Below are 21,855 nucleotides of genomic sequence, written 5' to 3' on the forward strand. Positions count from 1 at the left end.
GAAAATGAAATACCTAGGAATATACCTAACGAAGGAGGTGAAGGACCTCTATAAAGAAAACTGTGAAATCCTCAGAAAGGAAATAGCAGAGGATATTAACAAATGGAAGAACATACCATGCTCATGGATGGGAAGAATCAACATTGTTAAAATGTCTATACTTCCCAAAGCAATCTACCTATTCAATGCCATTCCTATCAAAATACCAACAACGTACTTTCAAGATTTGGAGAAAATGATTCTGTGTTTTGTATGGAACTGGAAAAAGCCCCGTATAGCTAAGGCAGTTCTTAGTAACAAAAATAAAGCTGGGGGCATCAGCATACCAGATTTTAGTCTGTACTACAAAGCTGTAGTGCTCAAGACAGCATGGTACTGGCACAAAAACAGAGACATAGACACTTGGAATCGAACTGAAAACCAAGAAATGAAACTAACATCTTACAACCACCTAATCTTCGATAAACCAAACAAGAACATACCTTGGGGGAAAGACTCCCTATTCAATAAATGGTGTTGGGAGAACTGGATGTCTACATGTAAAAGACTGAAACTGGATCCACACCTTTCCCCACTCACAAAAATTGATTCAAGATGGATAAAGGACTTAAATTTAAGGCATGAAACAATAAAAATCCTCCAAGAAAGCATAGGAAAAACACTGGAAGATATTGGCCTGGGGAAAGACTTCATAAGTCCAAAATTTCTTTGCTTGGCTTCTTTTTGGAGGATCTATCCAGGACTGCTAAGGGGGTGTTAAAATCTCCAACTGCTATGGAAGTGGAGGAAATCGAGTTGCTCATGTCTGTTAGAGTTTCTCTTACAAATTGAGGTGCGTTGTGGTTGGGTGCATAAATATTAATAATTGAGATCTCATCATATTGAGTATTACCTTTAGCAAATATGAAGTGTCCATCCTTATCCTTAATTATTTTGGTTGGTTTAAAGCCTATTGCGTCTGTGAACAGGATTGCAACGCCTGCTTTTTTCTGCTTTCCATTTGCCTGGAATATAGATGACCATCCCTTCACCTTGAGTCTATATCTATCTTTTAATGTAAGATGCGATTCTTGGATGCAGCAGATATCTGGCTTGAGTTTTTGTATCCAGTCCGCCAACCTATGCCTCTTTAGAGGACAATTTAAACCATTCACATTAATTGAGAGTATTGATAAGCCTTTCGAGAGATCGGTGGACATTTTTAATCCTTTTGTGACTGTGGAAGTTGGAATTTGATCAAAAATTTTTTGGGTGGGTTTACTTTTGTGGTGGAGAATTATGCTGGTTTTTATGGAGGATAGGTCTAAGAATGTCCTGGAGAGCTGGTTTAGTTGTGGCAAATTTCTTCAACATGTGAATGTCGTTGAAGTATTTAATTTCTCCATCTTAAATGAAGCTCAGTTTAGCTGGGTACAGGATCCTGGGTTGAAAGTTATTTTGTTTTAGGAGATTAAAAGTCGATGACCATCCTCTTCTAGCTTGAAAGGTTTCAGCAGAGAGATCTGCAGTTATTCTGATATTCTTCCCCTTGTAGGTAATGGTTTTCTTTCATCTGGCATCTTTCAGAATTTTCTCCTTCATATTAACTTCAGTGAAATTGATTATGATGTGTCTGGGGGATGTCTTATTGGGGTTGATTCATGCTGGATTTCTGAAACTGTCTGCTATCTGAATTTCGGAGTCTCTTAGCATGTCTGGAAAGTTCACCTTCATAATCTCATGGAGAAGAGACTCTGTGCCTTGTGAAGCCACTTCATCACTTTCCTGGATCCCTATAAGATGAATATTGGTTTTCTTCAAATTATCCGAGAGCTCTCTGAGAGAGTGGTCTGTTTTTGCTCTCCATTTCTCTTCTTCTTTGAGAGTTTGGGAGCATTCAAAAGCTTTGTCTTCAATGTCAGAAATCCTTTCTTCTGCTTGCTCCATTCTGTTACTGAAGGATTCTACTGTGTTTCTCAGATCTTTGAGGGATGCAACTTCGTGTCTCAATGTGTCGAAATCTTTGGTCATTTGGTCTTTGAATCCGTTGAATTCTTGAGATAACTTTTGGAATTCTAATTCGATCTTATTTGCTATCCATATCCTGAATTCAATTTCTGACATCTCAGCTATTTGTTTGTGCATGGGATCTTGTGCTGTTTCTGCCCCATTGATCCTTGGGGGAGTTGATCTACTCTGATTATTCATATTGCCAGAGTTTTTCTGTTGATTTCGCCTCATGATTGTTTTTCACTGTTGCCTCTGGCTGTCCTCAGGGTTGGGGAGGTGTCTCTCCAAGATTAGACCCCAGCGGGATCACTCTATTGTTGCTGGATCTTTGTAGGGAGTGACCCTGTGTAGTTCCTCTGGGGCTGCTCTAGCTAGGGAGTTCTGGTTGTGGAAGCAGCTCCGGTTTTTGACACACCCGGATCCAGCAACAGGGCTGGGAGTGGTGCGCACCGTTCTGGGAGTGCGAGGCACCCAGTGACTTTGGCACAGAGAGCCCAAGGCTCCAGCAGTCTCTGGCCAGGAGAAGAGCTCTGCACAGAGGCAGGGAGGACTCCAAAGGGCACGCAGCTACCAGAGTCCCTGTCCAGATGAACGGGCTAGTGTGGAAGCTGGAAGGACACAGGAGGGAGGACGCAGTGTTGTGTGGCTCCCGCAGTTCCTGGTCAGGGAATGTGGAGGCCTGGTGTGTGCGGGTCACTAGTCGGGGGTCACTGCACAGCACTTACGGAGGTCTGGGCAGCGCCAAGCCCAGGAGTTTGAGGTTGCTATGGGCTGTGACGTCATGGCACTCTACCCAGGGCAACAGCCCAAGGCTCCAGTATGCCAAAACCATCTCACTCTGCCCCTAAGGATTAAGGCTGTAAAGCAGCTCAGTCCCCGCCTTTAGGCTGCTCAGTCAGTAGGTTACTTTGACCTGCCCAATCCTTGCTCTGAGACCCTGAGGGCGGAGCTTGCCGGGGCAGTTCTTTCACAATGGCTTCCTGCGCCCAGCTCAGTGGCTCAGTCTGGGGCCCCAGACAATGCCCAAAGTTCTCCACACTCCTGCTCAAGCTCTCCCCAGGGCAGTTCAACAGAGTGCCAAGCCCAAGAACACTGAAACAGTTCACAGGTAAGGCCTTTCTGGTTTGCAGTCTCACGGCTGCTTATACTTACAGTTTCCGGCGTGATTAGGTCGATCGAACACACGCAACCACTTGCCAGTGTTCCACTGTTTTTGTCCTCCTCTTGGGGTCCAGAAGTCCCTTGCTGGCTCCCTGTATCCTCAAAGGGATGATTATAGGCAGATCCCACCGGCCAGAGATGCCTGGATTCTTGTCTCCGCAGATTCGCTGTTCCCAGTTGCAGGAAAGCTGTTACTTGGCCGCCATCTTTAATCGCCTCTCTCTTGTTTCAAAAATTTGGTGATTTCTTTCTTAATCTCATCTGTAACCCATCTACCCTTCAGCATAAGGTTGTTTAGCTTCCATGTTTTTGTATGGGTATGTAGGTTCCTGTTGTTATTGAGTTCAACTTTTATTCCATGATGGTCTGAGAAGATACAAGGAATAATTTCTATTTTTTTTAATTTGCAGAGGTTAGATTTGTGGCCTAGGATGTGGTCGATTTTGGAGTATGTTCCATGGGCTGATGAGAGGAATGTGTATTCAGTTTTGTTGGGATAAAATGTTCTGTAGATGTCTGCTAAATCCAAATGTTGAATGATTAAGTTTAAATCTAAAATTTCTTTGCTTAGTTTCTTTTTGGAGGATCTATCCAGCACTGCTAAAGGGGTGTTAAAATCTCCATCTACTATGGAACTGGAGGAAATCAGGTTGCTCATGTCTGTTACAGTTTCTCTTATAAATTGAGGTGCGTTGTGGTTGGGTGCATAAATATTAATAATTGAAATCTCATCATCTTGAGTATTACCTTTAACAAATACGAAGTGTCCATCTTTATCCTTCCTTATTTTGGTTGTGATCTGTTTTTCCCCTCCATTTCTCTTCCTCTTTGAGAGTTTGGGAGTATTTAAAAGCTTTGTCTTCAATGTCAGAAATCCTTTCTTCTGCTTGCTCCATTCTGTTACTGAGGGATTCTACTGTGTTTCTCAGATCTTTGAGGGCTGCAACTTCTTGTCTCAATGTGTCAAAATCTTTGGTCATTTGGTCTTTGAATTCATTGAATTCTTGAGATATCTTTTGGGTTACTGCTTGGAATTCTAATTCGATTTTATTTGCTATCCAGATTCTGAATTCGATTTCTGATATCTCAGCTATTTGTTTGTGCATGGGATATTGTACTGTGTCTGCCCCATTGATCCTTGGGGAAGTTGATCTACTCTGATTATTCATATTGCCAGAGTTTTTCTGTTGATTTCGCCTCATGATTGTTTTTCACTGTTGCCTCTGGCCGTCCTCAGAGTTGGAGAGGTGTCTCTCCAAGATTAGATCACAGCGGGATCACTCTATTGTTGCTGGATCTTTGTAGGGAGTGACCCTGTGTAGTTCCTCTGAGGCTGCCCCAGCCAGGGAGTTCTGGTTGTGGAAGCAGCTCCAGAGTGTGACACACCCGGATCCAGCAACAGGGTGGGAGGTGGTGCGCAGAGTTGTGGGTATGCCTGGCACCCAGTGACTTTGGCACAGAAAGCCCAAGGCTCCAACAGTTTCTGGCCAGGAGAAGGGCTCTGCACAGGGGCGGGGAGGGCTCCAGAGGGCACGTGGCTACCAGAGTCCCTGGTCAGATGAACGGGCTGGTGTGGAGGCAGGGAGGGTACAGGAGGGAGGATGCAGGGTTGCGCGGCTCCTGCAGTTCCTGGTCAGGGCATGCAGAGGCCCGGCGGGCATGGGTCGCGGGTCAGGGTCACGACACAGCTCTTATGGAGGTCCGGGTGGTGCCAAGCCCAGGAGTTTGATGTTTCTATGAGCTGTGACCCCATGGCACTCTACCCAGGGCAACAGCCCAAGGCTCCAGTGTGCCAAAAGCAGTCTTACTCTGCCCCTGAGGGTTAAGGCTGTAAGGCAGCTCAGTCCCTGCCTTTAGGCTGCTCAGTCACTAGGTTACTAGTTCCTGCCCGATCCTTGCTATGCTACCCTGTGGGTGGAGTTTGCCCGTGCAATTCTTTCACAATGGCTCCCTGCGGCCCACAGCTGAACACTATTAGCTCCGTCCGGCTCAGTGGCTCAGTCTGGGGCTCTAGACAATGCCCAAAGTTCTCTGCAACTCATGCTCAATCTCTCCCCAAGGCAGTTCAACTGAGTGCCAAGTCCAAAAACACCAAAACAGTTCACAGGTAAGGCCTTTCTGGTTTGCAGTCTCACTGCTGCTTGTACTTATGGTTGCTGGTAGGATTAGGTCGATCGAACACACGCAACCGCTTGCCAGTTTTCCACCATTTTTGTCCTCTTATTGGGGTCCAGAAGTCCCTTTGCTGATTTCCTGTATCCTCAAAGGATGATTATAGGCAGATCCCACCAGCCACAGATGCCTGGAGTCTTATCTCCCCAGACTCACTGTGCCCTGTTACAAGGAAGCTGTTACTCAGCCACCATCTTGGATTGTTCTCTTTGGCCTCTTTTTCATAATTTTTCCTTTTCTATTTTTTTCCTAATGGAGTGTTGCTTGAATAATCTCAGAGTAGAGTTTTTATTTGCTGGAAAATTGGTCAGCAAAAGCAACTATCCGGTGTCTCACAAATCTCTTAACCGATTCCTGCAAATCGTCCTTCCAGCAAACCTTTGTTTTGTTTGTTTTTAGGAATATTGGTTATTGGTAGTGTGTGTTTTGCTTTACTTTCTGGACTGTCTCGGATTATTTTTAATGTGTTCAGTATTTCCAAATCTATTGCATTTTGTAGTCCCTCAGTAGGGGAAAACAAATTAGCTCAAGGATTCCCAGCAGCTGAATTTAGTCAGAGAGTTGCTTAGGACTCTGCCCAGCAGATGTTTCATCCACTGAGGCAGAAGTCATAGAGTGTTATAAGACCTCCCTGATTTTTTAATCTGAAGACCAAACATCCACATATTTGAGATCTGAAGATTCCCTGCGTCAGAACAAAAAGTTACCATGACCATCAATTTTAAGAATCACAACCTGGGAATGAGTGACAGTCCAGAGAAAAGTAGCTGTTTAAGTTTAGGTAGGGGAGATTGGCCTTCAGGAGAGTATTCAATAAAGATGTCAGTAGGATTAAACAGGGTTGTCGTTTTCATGTAGCTGGTCATAATCTTGGAAATATATAAACTTACCCAAAATAAATATCTAAACAATATACCAGAAATTAAAATTTTAATTAGAAATCTTAATTTCAGGGTCTCAACTGCCTTAACCCAGTTAGAAAGACTTTTAATATAGAATTTTTCTTCAGTTATTAAAGCACCAACAGTTTCTACTTGTGTACACATCCTATAAAGCAAATTCCTGTCTACTGTTACATGCCATGGGGGAGGTTCTTAGTGAACATAGTTTAAACTTTAGCCTCACCATTGTGAAAAGCATACCTGATTTTGTAGCATTTCACTCTCACCCTTTTTAAAAGACACAAGCATTAGCCAGGGCAGTCGAAAACAGGGTGGGAGGCCAAAAATTAAAGTTAGGATATTTTCTTTTCCTTATCAATACTGGTTTGCAGCAAACATAAATCTGTTCAGTTATTCTATCAAAAATACTAACATAAAAATAGATAATGCCCCTAGGTACCAAAAAAAGGGGGGATGAGAATGGGAACTCTGGTCAATTTTCACTAAATGTTTTCGGGTTCATTAACTCTCATATACAATGGAAACCAGGTAAAATAAGCAAGGAAAGACTTTTATGACATAAATTTTAGAGAAAAGCATTAGCTGAAGTGCACAAAACCATATGACATTACAATGCACAGATAGACATTAATTTCATCAGCATATGCATATGCTAATTTGGATTCCAGTTTAGAATACATCAGACAACAGAAACCTTTTATGGGTGGATTTCAGAATAAACTATGGAAATAATTGTCAAAGGCCTGTGAACTTCTCTGCCCCCATATTTTGCTTAAGCTATTTCAAACTGTATAATTTATGAAATGATAAGGAACTAGCAAGCCTAGTTTGTAAGACAGCTGCTTACAGAGTGGATGAATAATTACGACTGTGAGGTTTGTGCATTTTCACATCTGACATTGTTTCATAGATGCATAACTTTAATATTAGAAGTGGCTGGCTGGGTTTTACATCCTTTTTCAAAAGCATCACTGACACCCAAAGACATTTCCTGATTGTAGAAGGAGAAATATATTCCTTATTTCAAACATGAAATATATTCCTTATTTCAAAATCTCTTTGGATTTATCAGCGCTCCCAACTAATTTGGAATACGAGTGAATGAACTTTGTCCTCGCCTAACTCTTAGGTCCTTGTGGGCCATCACTCGGGATTGCTTTCATACAGTGTGTGCAGTAAGTGGAACTGGCAGGTTGATGATAATAACTGCATAAACTTCCCAGTGGGGTCCAGGAGGAAAATTGTAGATAGAAATTAGAAGTGAACAGAATTAAGAAGTGAATTAAATCAGAGCCTAGACAAGGGGAAAGTCAAAGGTACTACTAGATACATTGTTTATGTGTATTGGGGTCTGGGTGGAATTTGAAAACCCAAGGAAAGAAATAGAAGAAAATGTTTGTTGAGAAATCGGCAGGTAATTACTGAGACTAATATCAAAGCCATTGTCATATAGAAAACAATACTACGGGCTTGTCCAGTTGGTTGAGTTGGGGGGTTAGATACGCACCTGACAGTTGACTTTGTTGATGGTTACATTTGCATGTGCAGTAATGAATGGAAGAATGAACAAACCATGATCAAATTCTGCTTTCCCAGATGGCCGTTTAGAGCCTGTCTACCTAGGCAAAGTTAGTGAGGTCTGTTTTTGGTGTTTCTCTGTAACTCTTTCTTGTATCTTGTGTAATTCAATCTCCTTTGATTTCTGAAACTGTACAAAGCAATCTCATTTTGTGAACAGGAAATCTCATTTTTGTTATACATGTTGCATCACATTATGTGATAATTTAATTGTCTGGGACACCTTCACCCCCCCTTTCCCAATCCTGTAAATAAACTAGTTTCCTCTCCTACATGCTGCTTTTCCTGGGCCTCCTCCCTCCCATCAAAGGGTGTCTCCCCTGAGCTGCTGTCATCTTCCCTTACCAAGACCTTTATTCTCCTAACACCAATGCCCATGGCAAGCCTATTGACAAGAGACAAAAAGTGGAAGCAACTCAAATACCCATCAATGGATGAGTAGATAAAGTGTGGTTGTGTACCTACTGGAATATTATTCAGCCTTGAAAAGGGAATGAAATTCTAATAAAATGCTACAACCCAGATAAACCTTAAAACCTTATTCTAAGTATAATAAGCCACACACAAAAGGACAAGTATTATGTGATTCCACATTTATGAAGTACCTGGAATAGTCAGAGAGGTCTCTGTTTTTCATAGAGACAGAAGGTAGAATAGTGGTTTCCAGGTGCTAGAGGAAGGTGAAATGCGGAGTTTACTGAGTGATTATAGAGTTTCAGTTGAAGATAGTGAAAAATCATGGAGATGGACAGTGCATTGGTGACAGTGTGAATATACTTAATGCCACTGAACTACGTACTTAAAAGCAGTTGAAATGGTAAATTTTATTTATATGTATTTTGCCACAATAAAAAAGAATTTTTTCTTTTCTTTCCTCCATCTCCAATATCTCACACCCTCTGGGATCCTTTTTTTCCTATCAGGAAATAAAGGTTGTCTGGTATAAGTCAAACTGAAAATCTTCTTCAGCATTTCACCGCACCTCCAGCTGCCACCTTACCAGCCAACTTCTTGAAATGGTTGTAGAGACATGCACTTTTATGTACTTACTTACCTTCCCTTCACTCTTGTGACTGAGCCCCTCTGAATTCCACTCATACCACTCCGCAGTCCCTTGCTCAGAATGGCTTTATGTTGCCAAATCCGATTAACACCGTTCAGCCCTCACCTCACCGGACTTCTCAGCAGAATTCCTAGCTGTCAACTACATCCTCCTTGTAGCACTCTCAGATTCTCTTGCAACCACAAAGAGAGGTCTGATTTTCTTTTTCCCTGGCCATTCTTTCTGTGTCCACCACTGCCTCCTTCCTGTATCCAAATGTCACAGTTTCCTAGGACAGGGGTTCCGACACATTCGTTTGGATGTCACAAAGGCATATGGAAATAATCGTGATGTAAACTGGACTTCTGATGAGTCTCTACAGAATCACCATTTCCTAATAACTCTCTCTTTTCAATGGCTGCTTCTCCCATCCAAGTCGTCATCTCTTACCATACTTCTCTGATCCAAGCCATTGTCATCTCACACCCACACTTCTGCAGTTGTCCTCAGTCACCTTTACTGATTTTATTGATTGTTTTGCTTTTATTTATTGTTTACTTCACTAATGAGGACGGTCTTGTTAAAATACTTATCACATTATATCACTTCTGCTCAGAATAACTTGATTTCTCCACAACTCTTGAAATCTGTCAGTTTCTTCACCCAACTTCTCTGTCGTCAATGAGTAGACAATGACTGTCCTCTCTCTCTCTTAGACCAAACTCCTGGCCTCCCTCAGACCTGTGCTCTGTGGCTGTTCCTCCCACATCTTGGCAGCATCTCACCTCTCCTCTGCTGGCCTCAGCCACCTGGCCTTCTTTCACCACTTGGAATGCACCAGGCCTCCCCATCCCACATCCTTCGCATGTGCTGTCTTTCCACCTTCAAGGCTTTTCTTCCACTCTTCACTTGTCTGGAAACCCTCACTCATATTCTCAGCTTAAATGCCATTTCTTCATGGAGTCATTCCCCAGTCAGTCAAGTCCCTGTTACTGCCTCTCCAAGAGTCCTTCCTGGCACTTTTCACAATTGGCAGTTACATATTTACACTTGTTTCATGACTCTCCTTGATTAGAACGTGAATTTCATGAGGGTAGTGTGTGGTTTCATATCACAACATAATATCAATTTATATCAAGTTTTTATGACAATATCTGATACATAGTAGATGCGTAATAAATATTTTTTTTAATGAAAAAATGGAAAGAAGAGGGAAAAAAGTTTTCCAGGAATCTGTTTCATATAACCTCTATGGAAATGAACAGAAAAGTGGACAGGTGTTTTAAGCAAACTTATAATTCATGAACATCTAAATTTACATAAAGGGTATGTTGAAAGGTGATTTTTCCACTTTGCAAAAAGATCCATCACAAGATTCTTTAAACGGGCTTCCCAGGTACAATGTAAAATAAGATTTTATTGATTAAAACCATGTGTTTGCACAGAATTTTTCAGGAAAATATCTTTTATATAAAGTTAGGTTGACCTCTAAGCAATTTCCTTAAGGCACCTAGCCCAGAAAGGCCAACTCTTAAATTTCTAAGGTAACAGATAATGGAGACCTGGAATGCAATGGATATTTGAAACCCTAGAATGCAAAGCAGTAATTCTAGCCATACAGTGCCCTCATGACTTTTCTCACAAAAATAGCTAATGGGGAGAAAACCTGTCCCAACCCTTATTTCTGTATCTCAGTGAAAATGAGAGTGGCTGTGAAATGCTCCCCCAAAATACTGCTATGGAAAGGAAAACGAAGGTAAAAGTCACCAAATTGATGCCTTCCTCCTTCCACCCTCACTGCTACAAGCGCTGATAATTAAGTTGCCTGATTGCAAAACTGGAAAAAGAAATTTGGTGTGTTAATAAAATGCAATTAACTTCTTTGGGTCTCAATTTCCTTGTCTTAACAATGTGAGAGTCCTTTTGAAGATGATTGTTTTACAATGCTGTTGTTGAACCTACCCAAACTTTACAAATAAAGTAATTTGTAATCATTTTCTCTATCTAATAAAATGAATTTCATAGTCTATTTCTGCCCTTCTCACTGGAAACTTTAATAAAGGATTATGAACTCTAAATCAAAACATTTATAATATTCATGGAACTGGTTTATTGACTATTATTGACAGTTCTTGCTAAGAAGAAAATACTTCACAGAATTTGCTTAACACTATTTTCTTTACCAAACATACTTCACTCTGATGGAAGCATAGTAGCTATTCTTTCTTTAACTACAGTACAAATGAAACATTTCAGCTGCCAGAAGGAAAAATGATTTATTGGGTGTGGTAATAAAGATCAAGGTAGTCTAGTAGTCTTGGGAACAGGTTATTTTTTCCCTTCAAAAACAAGACTTTCATGTCAGAAAAACCCTAACTTCCAAATTTAGAAGAAAATATGTGGCATTTGGAAAAAAAATAAGTCTAATTTCTAAAGCTTTTGGCACCGTTTTTGCCCTCATCAACTTCCTGAAGTATGATTTTTGCCCTGACTTCCCACAATTTTGAATATTTTGCCCACGTACTAATAAAGTTAATGACATTCTGAGGGAAAACTATCTAAGTGATATACTAAGGCATTAACTTCTAACATAAACATATTTAGAGTAATCAGGCTAATCCTGATTCTTTTTGACATGGATTTGGAATGCTAAAGAACATCTTAATGGAAATGTTATTCAGATATCTCCTGCTTTCTAGGTTAAGTAGAGGTCTTGACTACATGAGAAAATCTAAATTGTATTTAAAAACGAACAGTTTTATATTTTTGTATTTTTTTCTTTCTTTCCTACATTTATAAATGACATAAAGTCATCTCCTCAGCGTAAAAAAAAAAAAAAAAATGGATTCAGAAAGGACGAAAGGAAAGAAAGAAGACCCAAAAAGGACCAGGGATAATGAAGTTGGAGCTGACAGGTGGTCTCAACCAGTGTCCTGTAACTAGACGGGATATAACAAGAAAATTGCAGTAGGATTATAGGTAGCTGGAGCTATGGTAATGGGGAGAAAGAAAGTTCAGGAAAGACTTGCTAATTGAAATTGTCAACTGAAAATTATGCAGAAGAGTCAAGACTGAGAGAGGCTTCTGGGAAAGCAGGTGTAGCCTGTACTGTGGTCACAGCACAGCTGGGAATATTAGCAGTGCCATCATCCAGGTGTGATACCCAGAGATGCCACTTGACGAACGACCTTTGCTATGGATTGAAACACAATCTACAAAGGTACAAATATATGTTTATTTTTATGGAATCCTGAAAAAGATAGAAACAGGAGCTTATTGTATGATCCATTATTCTGGTTGCGTAGAATATAGGATTTTCTTCAAAATTTATATGTTAGGTCCTTATGTGAATAGATTCTGATTCCCTGTGTTTATGTTGGGAGTAACCAGAGAGGGGAAAAAGGAAATATGACCAAGCATGTGTGATTTGAAAAATTTCCCCAGGTTGTTTAGATGGATAGATAGATGAATAAGGCTAAAGCTATACACACATACACACATAGTTAAAATTTACTGCTACTTAATAAAAAGCAAGGAATAAGTGGGGTTTCCATAGATTTAAGAGGAATCTTTACCTTAAGTGAACAATATGCATAATTGCATGACTTGTTTCCTGGCTGTTATTATAGTAAGACATCAGGTTATTTTCTTTCTTCATGCTTGTTAGTATCAAAGCCATGGAATATTGCATGTGGAGAAAATGTCTATTGGGAAAAATGCCTGTAATGTAAGAATATGTCCTAGTAATAATTTAATTGCATCTTTTTAAACTTCAAATTTGCAATTTTCACTTTCCTAAAAGTGCTACAGAGACACAGTGTTCCTGTAAAGCATCATAATTGCCACTGTGCACATTTAACTATGGATGTAACAGGCAGCCAGGAGTGCTCAGAGCACATGACCAGGGCTGACGTGGGCAGCCGGGGCCTATGTGCAAGTGAGCATGCATGCAGGAAGGGGTGCAGCGGAGGCAGCATCAGGCTCTAACCTCAGCCCCGCACTGACCCTGCTGGCAGGTCTCAGTCAAAACTCAAAACCTCCCAGAGCTTTTGGTTATTCATTCGTAAAATGAAAGTATTGAGCTTAGTGTGCAGTGGGATCCCTGTGGCACTATTGTTATATAATCCTATGCGTTTAACCTTAAATGTCAATGACACCGTTTAACCTTAAATGTCAATGACACCGGAGCTCAGGAAGCCTTTTTAAAAGATTCATTAATTTCTAGTTACATATGAATGGTAGTCATTCACTTTTTCACTCTCTGTTGAATTAATAGTTCAACATTGATAATCTTAACTATCTATCTAAATAACTTGGGGAGATTTTTTCAAATTACACATGCCCAGGCTGGTCTTCTTCCTCCAGCTTCCTGGAGACACATATACAGGGAATCAGAATCTCCTCACACTGGGACCAGACATATAAATCGTGAAGGAAGCCTATCCTCTAAGCAACCAGAAAATGGAGGAATCACAAAACAAGACCACAGAATTCCACAAAAGCACCTAATATTGCATTTGATGCATAATTAATATGAGTAAAAAGAAGAAAGGAAAGAAACAAGAGAAAAAAAGGAAAATTCAGTAACTGCATTACGTTTCTGCTTCCGTTATCTTATTTTACTTCCATTTTATGCAAAAAATGACATTATACTAACTAAGCATAAAGAATCACGGCTTAATGAGTTCATCCCAGGAACATCTTCACCTTTACCACAAAAACGACATGATTATTAACAATCACTCACTCCTTGTTGTTCCTCCAGGTTTGGGAAGAAGAAAGAGAATAAGGGCGGGAAGAGGGAGCAGAAAGTGACTCCGAAGCACGGTGGCCTGAGAGAAGAGGAGCTGGAGAAAATGAAGGAAGAGCGCGAAAGGTAAGCAGAGTGCAAAGGCCCGAGTCTCGTGTAATAATCAACTGAGGAAATTCTGTTTTAAGAAACTTAAGAGGTCACCATGTCCAGCTCCTGGGGAGGCTGAGACAAGAGGATCACTTGAGCCCAAGAGTTGGAGGTTGCTGTGAGCTGTGATGCCACGGCACGCAACTCAGGGCACAGAACGAGTCTCTGTCTCCAAAACAAAAAGAAGAAACGTAGAGACCAACTGATACAAAAGAAAAGCACCTGTTACAAAAGGAATCTTCCTTTCTGGGGAGTTTTCATTACCTTTAGAGGAGAAATTGACTTCATGTTTTTATTATATTAGTACTTACAATTCTGTAATCCACTACCCCCAGTTTTTAATATAACAATGCCTATTTTCTCTATGGTTTAAATGATAAGGTGTTTTTGTTTTTTTTAAATAGAAAAGTCAATTTGATATTGGTGTTTAGAACTATCAAATTCCCATAGTCTGTTGCTAATTTTTATGAGGCTGTTGTATGCCTTCTTAATTGTATTCTGCTAAATCCATTTAGGTACCATAATTTGAGAAGTACATGTCCTGCGCTTTTAGAAAAGCCACTGTCTTTTATTAGGCTAATCAGCAAGCTGAAAAGTATGTTGTCCATCTGCTGAAATAATGACAGTTTGCAGGAGCTGAGTTCTCCTGTTTGAGGAGCTTAATGTACCATTTGGACAAGAGGTCCTTCACATGTCTTTGATGTTAACTCTGGCACTTATCCCAAGTGGATGTGCAAATGTCTGATTTTCGAACATGTAATTGAATATTCATATTTCTCCTGAAAATTTCTTGCCTTCACATCTAAATGGAGTTTGGAGAAAAGATAGAGGTTATGACAAAGCGAGCATATAATTTTAAGTATTTGATTCCGACTTCCTCATATATGTAGTAGGATTTGTACAGCCTCCCACTTGCTGATTGGTTACGTTAGTTCTTATAGTTTCTATAGAGTCAGTTCTTCTATTTATTTTGTTGTTCTATTCTGCGTACTAAGAAATCCTATCTATCCATTGCGTTTGCTAGCACACAGCAGTCTAAGAGTATCTACTGTTAACCTTTGACCCCTATCTTGTAGTCTATTCCGTTGAGAAGGCCGACTTTACCAATAGCAAGGGGAAAATGCTATTTAGTCCTTTCTCATTTTTGAGAGGTTGATAAGCTCAGTTCCAAGGTCACTGGAGCAGTTAAAAGGAAATCAAGTGTTTTACATTGTTGTTGACTATTCACCTGACAAAGCTAGCCCACAGACAAGAAAGATATTCTCCATCATAACCCAAGATTCAGTAATCCTGTAATGTGAAATGTAATTCAGGCTCAGACTTTAATGCATATACTGGCAAAGATGTCTGTGTGGTGAGCCATCATAGACCTTCGCTGCTCCCTTGACTTTTCACTGAAGTTCAACATGCCTCATCTTCAGGAAACTGAGCTGTTTGCTAGAATACAGACTTGACATTTTTTGTAGCTCTGTGCTTGCTTGGGATGGGGAAAAAAAATCTTAGTAGCTGGGGAACTGTATGCCAGCTAGAAAATTGATAACCCATAAAATAAGGTGGGTTGTCTTTAAGCAAGAGTTCATTTCCTTTCTGGTTTTGCCTTTAGGAAGCAGGTGCCTGAGGGAGTTTTGTTCTTAAAAGCAGGGCTGTAAATTCACCTCAGCTGCCTATATAGGCTTCAGGTCCTATTTTCTTAAAGTATGTCTGGTCAAAACAGTGAAAGAACTGTACTATTAGCCTCCATTTAGGCCACTTCCCACACACGAACACATAAAAACATCGGATATGGGCTTCCTAGAGACAACATTGTCTCAATCATGTGCTGAGGGAAAAGGCTGGGGAGTTGACGTTATGGTCGGGTGCTACAGAGTTAATGACCAAGGCCATGTCAGCAGCTCAGGGGCTGAGGGCCAGGCATGGTGGAGGCTAAGCAGCTGGCATTGCTCCAACCCTCAAGTTCCATTCCTTGGCTCTCCATCATCTGCAGGAAACCAATTCACACCCTTAAAGAACTCAGCAAGTGTATCATTCTTCATGGTATGGCAATGGAAAAACAAAAAAGGAATAAGAAATGGTGATCAAAGCGATTATTGTCCTTCTCTCCTAATACTTTCAAAATGTGTTTCCAAGAACACATTCAGTAGGATTCCAGGGCATCTTATTGCTTACTCAGCTATTGTATGCATAGTAATAGTTTTTCATATCGTTTTTAGCATATCCCTTTTTGAAATATTTAAAGCACTTAAATTTCATATATATATATACATACACACGTGTGTGTATATGTGTATACATATATTTTGCACAAGGCTAAGCCAGCTAGTACCAGCTTTTAGGAATGAATTATTAAACTTTCAAAAATTTTGTGAGCTCGTGGTTAAGACATTGGTAGCTTGAAATTGGCTGTGGTGGGAGTATTTACAACAGATTTTGGCAAATGCACCAAATTGGATTTTATAGTTTTTTCAAAGAGTCAGTCTACCAGAACACCACTACAAGTCTATGACAACTATGTTTAGTGCATATTCAGGAAGCAATTATCAAAAATAGAGGCAGGAAAAGAATATCCAAATCAAACCACATCACTTCTTATAGCAGTGCTTCTCAAAATGGGGTCCATGGACCGCCGGCATCAGAGTCAATCATCAAAGGGCCTTGTTAGAAGGGAAGATTTCCTAGTCCCATAGCAAACTTGCGCAATCAGAAACTTCAAAGTTGGAGTCCTGGAAGCTGTGTTTGCTAGCAAAGGCCACAAGGTGATTCTTCAGCATTATCCAATCTGAGAACCACTGACCTAGAGAGACAGGGTTTGTCTGGAACATTAAATCATCCTTATTTTACGAAAAATATGACATAGTTGTTGTTGTTTTTTCCGCCCAAGGGGACTGAGTGACCCAATGTACAAATATTGTCTCCTTTCCTCATGTGCCCTCTCTGAAGCAACTCTTTTATAAACAAATGTGGCACCCTAGCCAGTGCTCACTCACCTAAGAATTTAGATCACTCGCCCCCAGTGCTGCTTGTGCACACAGTACTTACAAAAGCAGCATGAGTTCATTAATAAAATTTGGGGATGTAAAAAACTATAAAGAAGGCTTTTAAAACTATGTTCTACCATAATCCCCTAACCACTAGTAATATTTTCAGCCCTCTGTGTCAGTAGCTTCCATGTCCATGAATTCAGCCAAGCTCAGATTGAAAATACTCAGAAAAAAAAATCCACAAAATTCCAAAAAGAAAAATTTGAATTTGCTAAGCACCAAGTGACACATTAAATCCATGTGAATGAAGTGATGTGTAGACATTATATTAGGAATTACAAGTAACCTAAGAATGGTTTAAAGCATACAGGAAGATGTGAGTAGGTTATATGGAAATACTACCCCGTTTACATCAGAGATTTGAGCATCTATGGATTTTTTTTATCTATGGGTGTCCTAGAACTAATCCCCCACCAATACCAAGAGACAACTGTATTTTCTTTGAAAATTTGATATCCACACTGCATATGTAAATAAGATCTTGCTTTTTCTCACAGCATTGGATTGCGAACATTTACCCATATCATTAATGTTTTAAAAATGTCATTTTGATCACTGGCTAATATTATGTGTGATCAATATACAATAAATTATTTATCTTACGTTGTCAAAAATTTAGTCTGTTTCCATTTTTCACTGTATCAAATAATACTTGGGGGAGTAGCCAGGTATCAATATTCATATATATTACCTTTTAAATCATACAATTCCTATTGAAGGTTCAATTTTCTTATAATTATTTCACTCTAAGGATTAATGTAGCCTTAACTCTAAATTTTAGGATTATATTATCCCTCCCCATTTGTAGTATTATTTTTTGATGATTTTTTTATAACTTGTTTTAATCTACCTACATATCTAATTTCTGACATAAAACTGTTTTGATGTTATTAATACATATAAACAGCTTATTCATAGCTATACCTATGAAAAGGTCAAAAAGGTGCATTGGGCTACTAGATGAGACTAAACAGATGCAGAGTCCAGAACAGGGTTCTTAACGGGAAGGAGCAATTTTGCACCCCAAAAGACGTTTGGCTTTTGTCTAGAGACATTTTTTATTGTCATAACTGCAATTGGTGAGGGAGGAGGTATGACCTTGTACTTCATAGAGGCCAGACATTTGGCTAAACATCCTACCATGTACAGCATAGCCCTCTCTCCCAACAATGAATTATTCAACCCAAAATATCAATAGTGTGGAGTTTCAGAGGCCCTGTTCTCATCTCCAGGCTTCTGAAAAAGGCACGGCACTCTCTTAGACATCAGACTTGCATAGTTTGGTGTTCCCCTGTGAATATGCAGAGAAATAGATAGCAGATGACATAGCACTAGAAAGATTATTATTAGCTATTAGAGAATTATACCCAAAGATTGCAGATGAATGATTCTATCAACATAAGCATATAAGAATGAAGTTTTCCTCGAAACTTTATTTTTAACCCCAGCCTGCTGAGCACTGGCGTCAGTGATGATGACTCGTTGAACAGATTGAGAATGCCAAGAAACTGCAGGGGTTGATAATACATCTGATGACAGAATCATCTGGAACAATGGACTGAGTTAGAACATAATAGAAATGAATGTAAAGTCTTGTGTTTAGGTCCAAAAATGAACTGTACAAACACAGGATATGGAAGGTTTGACTTAATACCAAATATATGAAAAATCTGCCTGACGGTTTTAGTTGAGGGTAAGTTCAGCATGAGTCAACATGCAGATATGCCTGCCAAAAACTTAATCTGGTCCTAAGCTACATGGCTGGAAGTTCATGTACAAAATGAAGGAAGAAACAATAATTCCTATTTTACACTGCTCAGATCACACCTGGACTATCCTGTGCCTCTCTCTCACACAGAGAATGGGAACACTAAATCCATGTATTATGAAAAATGTCGAAAGACCTAGGGACATGAAGCTTTCACGTGCTTGAAGAACTGCCACATAGAAGAGAGATTTGTTTCTCAGCATTCATTTTATCCCATTCTACTTTATCAATCTATTTGCCTTTTTCTTATTCCTTTACTTAAAATATTTCCTTAGTATTTATTTTCTTATCTATTTCTTGAAGCTACTAATGGAGCATTATTTTAAGAGAGGTAGGCATCAGATAGAAAAGAAAGCATTGTACAAATTAGAATATTTCATAACACAGTGAGTTTGACCTCACTGGAAATGTCAAATAAGAAGGCTATGACTACATTCAGAAACAATTAAGTCATTAGGTAAATATTGGACTAGATCCTATAGTTTCATAAACTTAAGTCCCTGCTACATTTCCTTTATTGTCGTACTTATATTTATACATATTCAAATAAATAAAACATTATATGAATACATAGCCATGTAAGTTATTATAGTTAAGTACATAAAGCCACATACTATCTGAAATCTTACTGTGTATCTTTAATGTAATGTTTGTCTTTAGATGATCTCTAGGATCCTTCCCAGATGTTAGAGTCTGAGAAACATCTAAATACCTAAGTATGGAAGCATTTACTTTGAATTTTCTAGAACAACCTTTCTTGAACTTACCATGGCATTGCTTCATGGTATATGTACACCATTCTTATCTGAGTGTTTTAAGCCCAAGTTTCTTGCTAAAATTGTATAGTTGCATTTTCTTTGCCTAGTATTTGATTTCTGAGCTTATGATATGTCCCCTCCTGACAAAAGTGAAGCAGTCTGTTGCAGTGAACCCCCGCATTAAATAAACTCATCATTTTGTTCATGCTTTGGGGACTTGGGCCACAATAAAACATTAGTTTCAAAAGCCTATATCCCTCACTGGAAGTATAAACCCAGTATTATAGTCAAAGATTATTTCTCCTAGAATCTTTCATCATGCTAAATTAAATTAGCATTTTTCACACATTCAGATTCTGTAAATTAATGTCTTGAGCTGAAAGCATAATGTTAGTAAATGTATTTTTATGTTATTGTTTAATCCTAAAACCTAAGTTTGTAACCCTCTGCAAAATATGAAATTAATCACACTCTTGGAACAATAAAATACCCAAATAAAAACTTGTATTCTTAATACCTTCTCAAAAATTGGATGGAGATTGGTTGAAGAAAAGGATGCATGCCCCCCATTAATTTAGGATTATTGTACTGAGAAAAATGTCTCCACCAACCCGAAAGCTATCTTCCATTAAAGTGCTGTTACTGACCCTGAAATAAAATTTCACTAAATGAAACTTATTACAAAAATTGAAAAAAAAATTTAATAACATGTAAGTTATGTGCTCCAAAAATCTATTACATTTATGCTATGTCAGAGTTTATTTGCAGGGAGCTCATTTATTGTATTAATTAAATATTGCTTTTGTTGATTTTATTGGAATCTTAGCAGGATAAATAAGGAGATGGGAGGGGAAAAAAGGAGCCAACCACCCCAGCTTCAGCATTGAGAAGTATGAAAACATATGGCTCTTGTTTTCAACAACTAGCCTGAATGGAATGTCTAAGTAAGAGTGAAGCTAAGATTTAGGAAAGTTAATCGGTTTCAGCGTCTGAATTCAAGGTTCTTACTTTTCTTTCCTTTTGGGAAGCCTTCCAAGAACTGCAGAAGCTTCTCCCTGGCCTTATCAGCCGAGCTGCTTGTGGCCTGTTCCCTTAGTTTAAATCAATACATGTGTTTTTGATATTTGGCAAACCAAGATTTAATTATGCAGCTGCAAGTTCCCCACATAAACGAAATGCATCTTAGAGATATAAAAACATTCAGAAACCATTTATAGTTTGAGAATTCAAGTGGGTGAAAATCTATTTCCAACCTCTCAGCATTTTATTTAATTATGGAGGATTTTTATGTTACTGGAAATTGAAATGAAAACCAGAATAAGGCTAGAGTTTATCCAACATTTGTTGATGTTGAAAAATGAAGATGCGTATTACAGTCTGAGAAGGAAAAGCAAAGGCTTCCATTCTGAATTAATATATTGGTTATAACCTACATACATAGATAGAACATCAAATAACAAATGAAGATAGGATTTTGTCCTTATTAAATACTAAAAAGAATACATGTTTTATTAAAGAAACCAGAAGGTTAATTTCTGTAATTTGCCAAGTGACTCTCAATAATTAATTATTTACTGATCTTAAATTTTGGCACTATTTAAACTGTTGAAAACACCCCTGTTTTGGCATGATTACATACAAATGATTAATTCAGCGTGGTTTTACCCATCACTGAATAACCCTGTCTTTTGCAGTAGAATTTTCTAGGTCCTGTGGTTTGGGCAAAATAAAATGTTGGAATGATTCCCAGTTTTAATAGTCCCAATTTATTATTACTACTGAACTCTGATCAGATCATGGACTGGATTAGATCCCAGTTTTTTTAAAATGCCCCAATTTATGGCTCCTTGAAAATCCTGATAAAAATGTGTATTTGAATAAGGCTTTGGTTGGCTACAAAAGATCCAGTTAATTACTTTTAGATTCTTACTAGATCATCAGCGCACGGAAGTTATGAAAATTCTTACTGGATGGTGTTTCTCAGGACAAGGTCATGTCCTTATTTTATGCTGGCAGAAAGAAGCAACCACATTTCTGTTTTCCATGGTACAAGTACTAACCTTCTCAGTGAATGAGAAGAGATTTGCTGTATCCTAGTGATTACTATTGATGCTTGGGTTAAGGAAAGAATGGCCTTCTTTCCTGGAATAAGGATTAAACACAGAGAGAGAAAGAGAGAGACTCTAAAAAAATTTACTTCTATTTGGGGGAGTGGGGTAAGGGAATGAAGCTAAAGGGGGGATGCAGGTAGCTTTGATATCTATACATTTATTTGATCTTTGTAACTCCTATATTCTCAGAAATGCCTGCAGTCACTAACAAAACTCGGCACATTGCTATTAATATATTCCTATAGACAAGAGATGGGAATACCTATATCCTAATGCCATGCCAGCATTTTTTATGAGCCAAAATCCTTTTATGGAACCTGAATCAATGTTAGAAGTGCTGTATTAGCAACTACTTGTCAGCCGAGCTGGATTCATACATAAAATGAATCACCGACTAGCATGTTTTCTTTCCAACAGCCATGCAGGCAAACTTTAT

At 39.0% G+C, this 21,855-nt stretch overlaps 1 protein-coding gene across 2 annotated transcripts in view; it reads left to right on the forward strand.

Moving 5' to 3' along the window:
- Positions 1–21,855, forward strand: part of PARD3B (par-3 family cell polarity regulator beta) — a 1,103,837-nt gene that overhangs the window by 841,622 nt on the left and 240,360 nt on the right. For both annotated transcript variants that reach the window (XM_053597659.1, XM_053597658.1), the window contains exon 19: positions 13,610–13,720. In XM_053597659.1, coding sequence (XP_053453634.1) covers positions 13,610–13,720 — 111 coding nt within the window. The remainder of the gene's footprint in view (positions 1–13,609; positions 13,721–21,855) is intronic.

The sequence above is a fragment of the Nycticebus coucang genome, chromosome 7 (genome assembly GCF_027406575.1).
Source record: "Nycticebus coucang isolate mNycCou1 chromosome 7, mNycCou1.pri, whole genome shotgun sequence".
Classification (NCBI taxonomy): domain Eukaryota; kingdom Metazoa; phylum Chordata; class Mammalia; order Primates; family Lorisidae; genus Nycticebus; species Nycticebus coucang.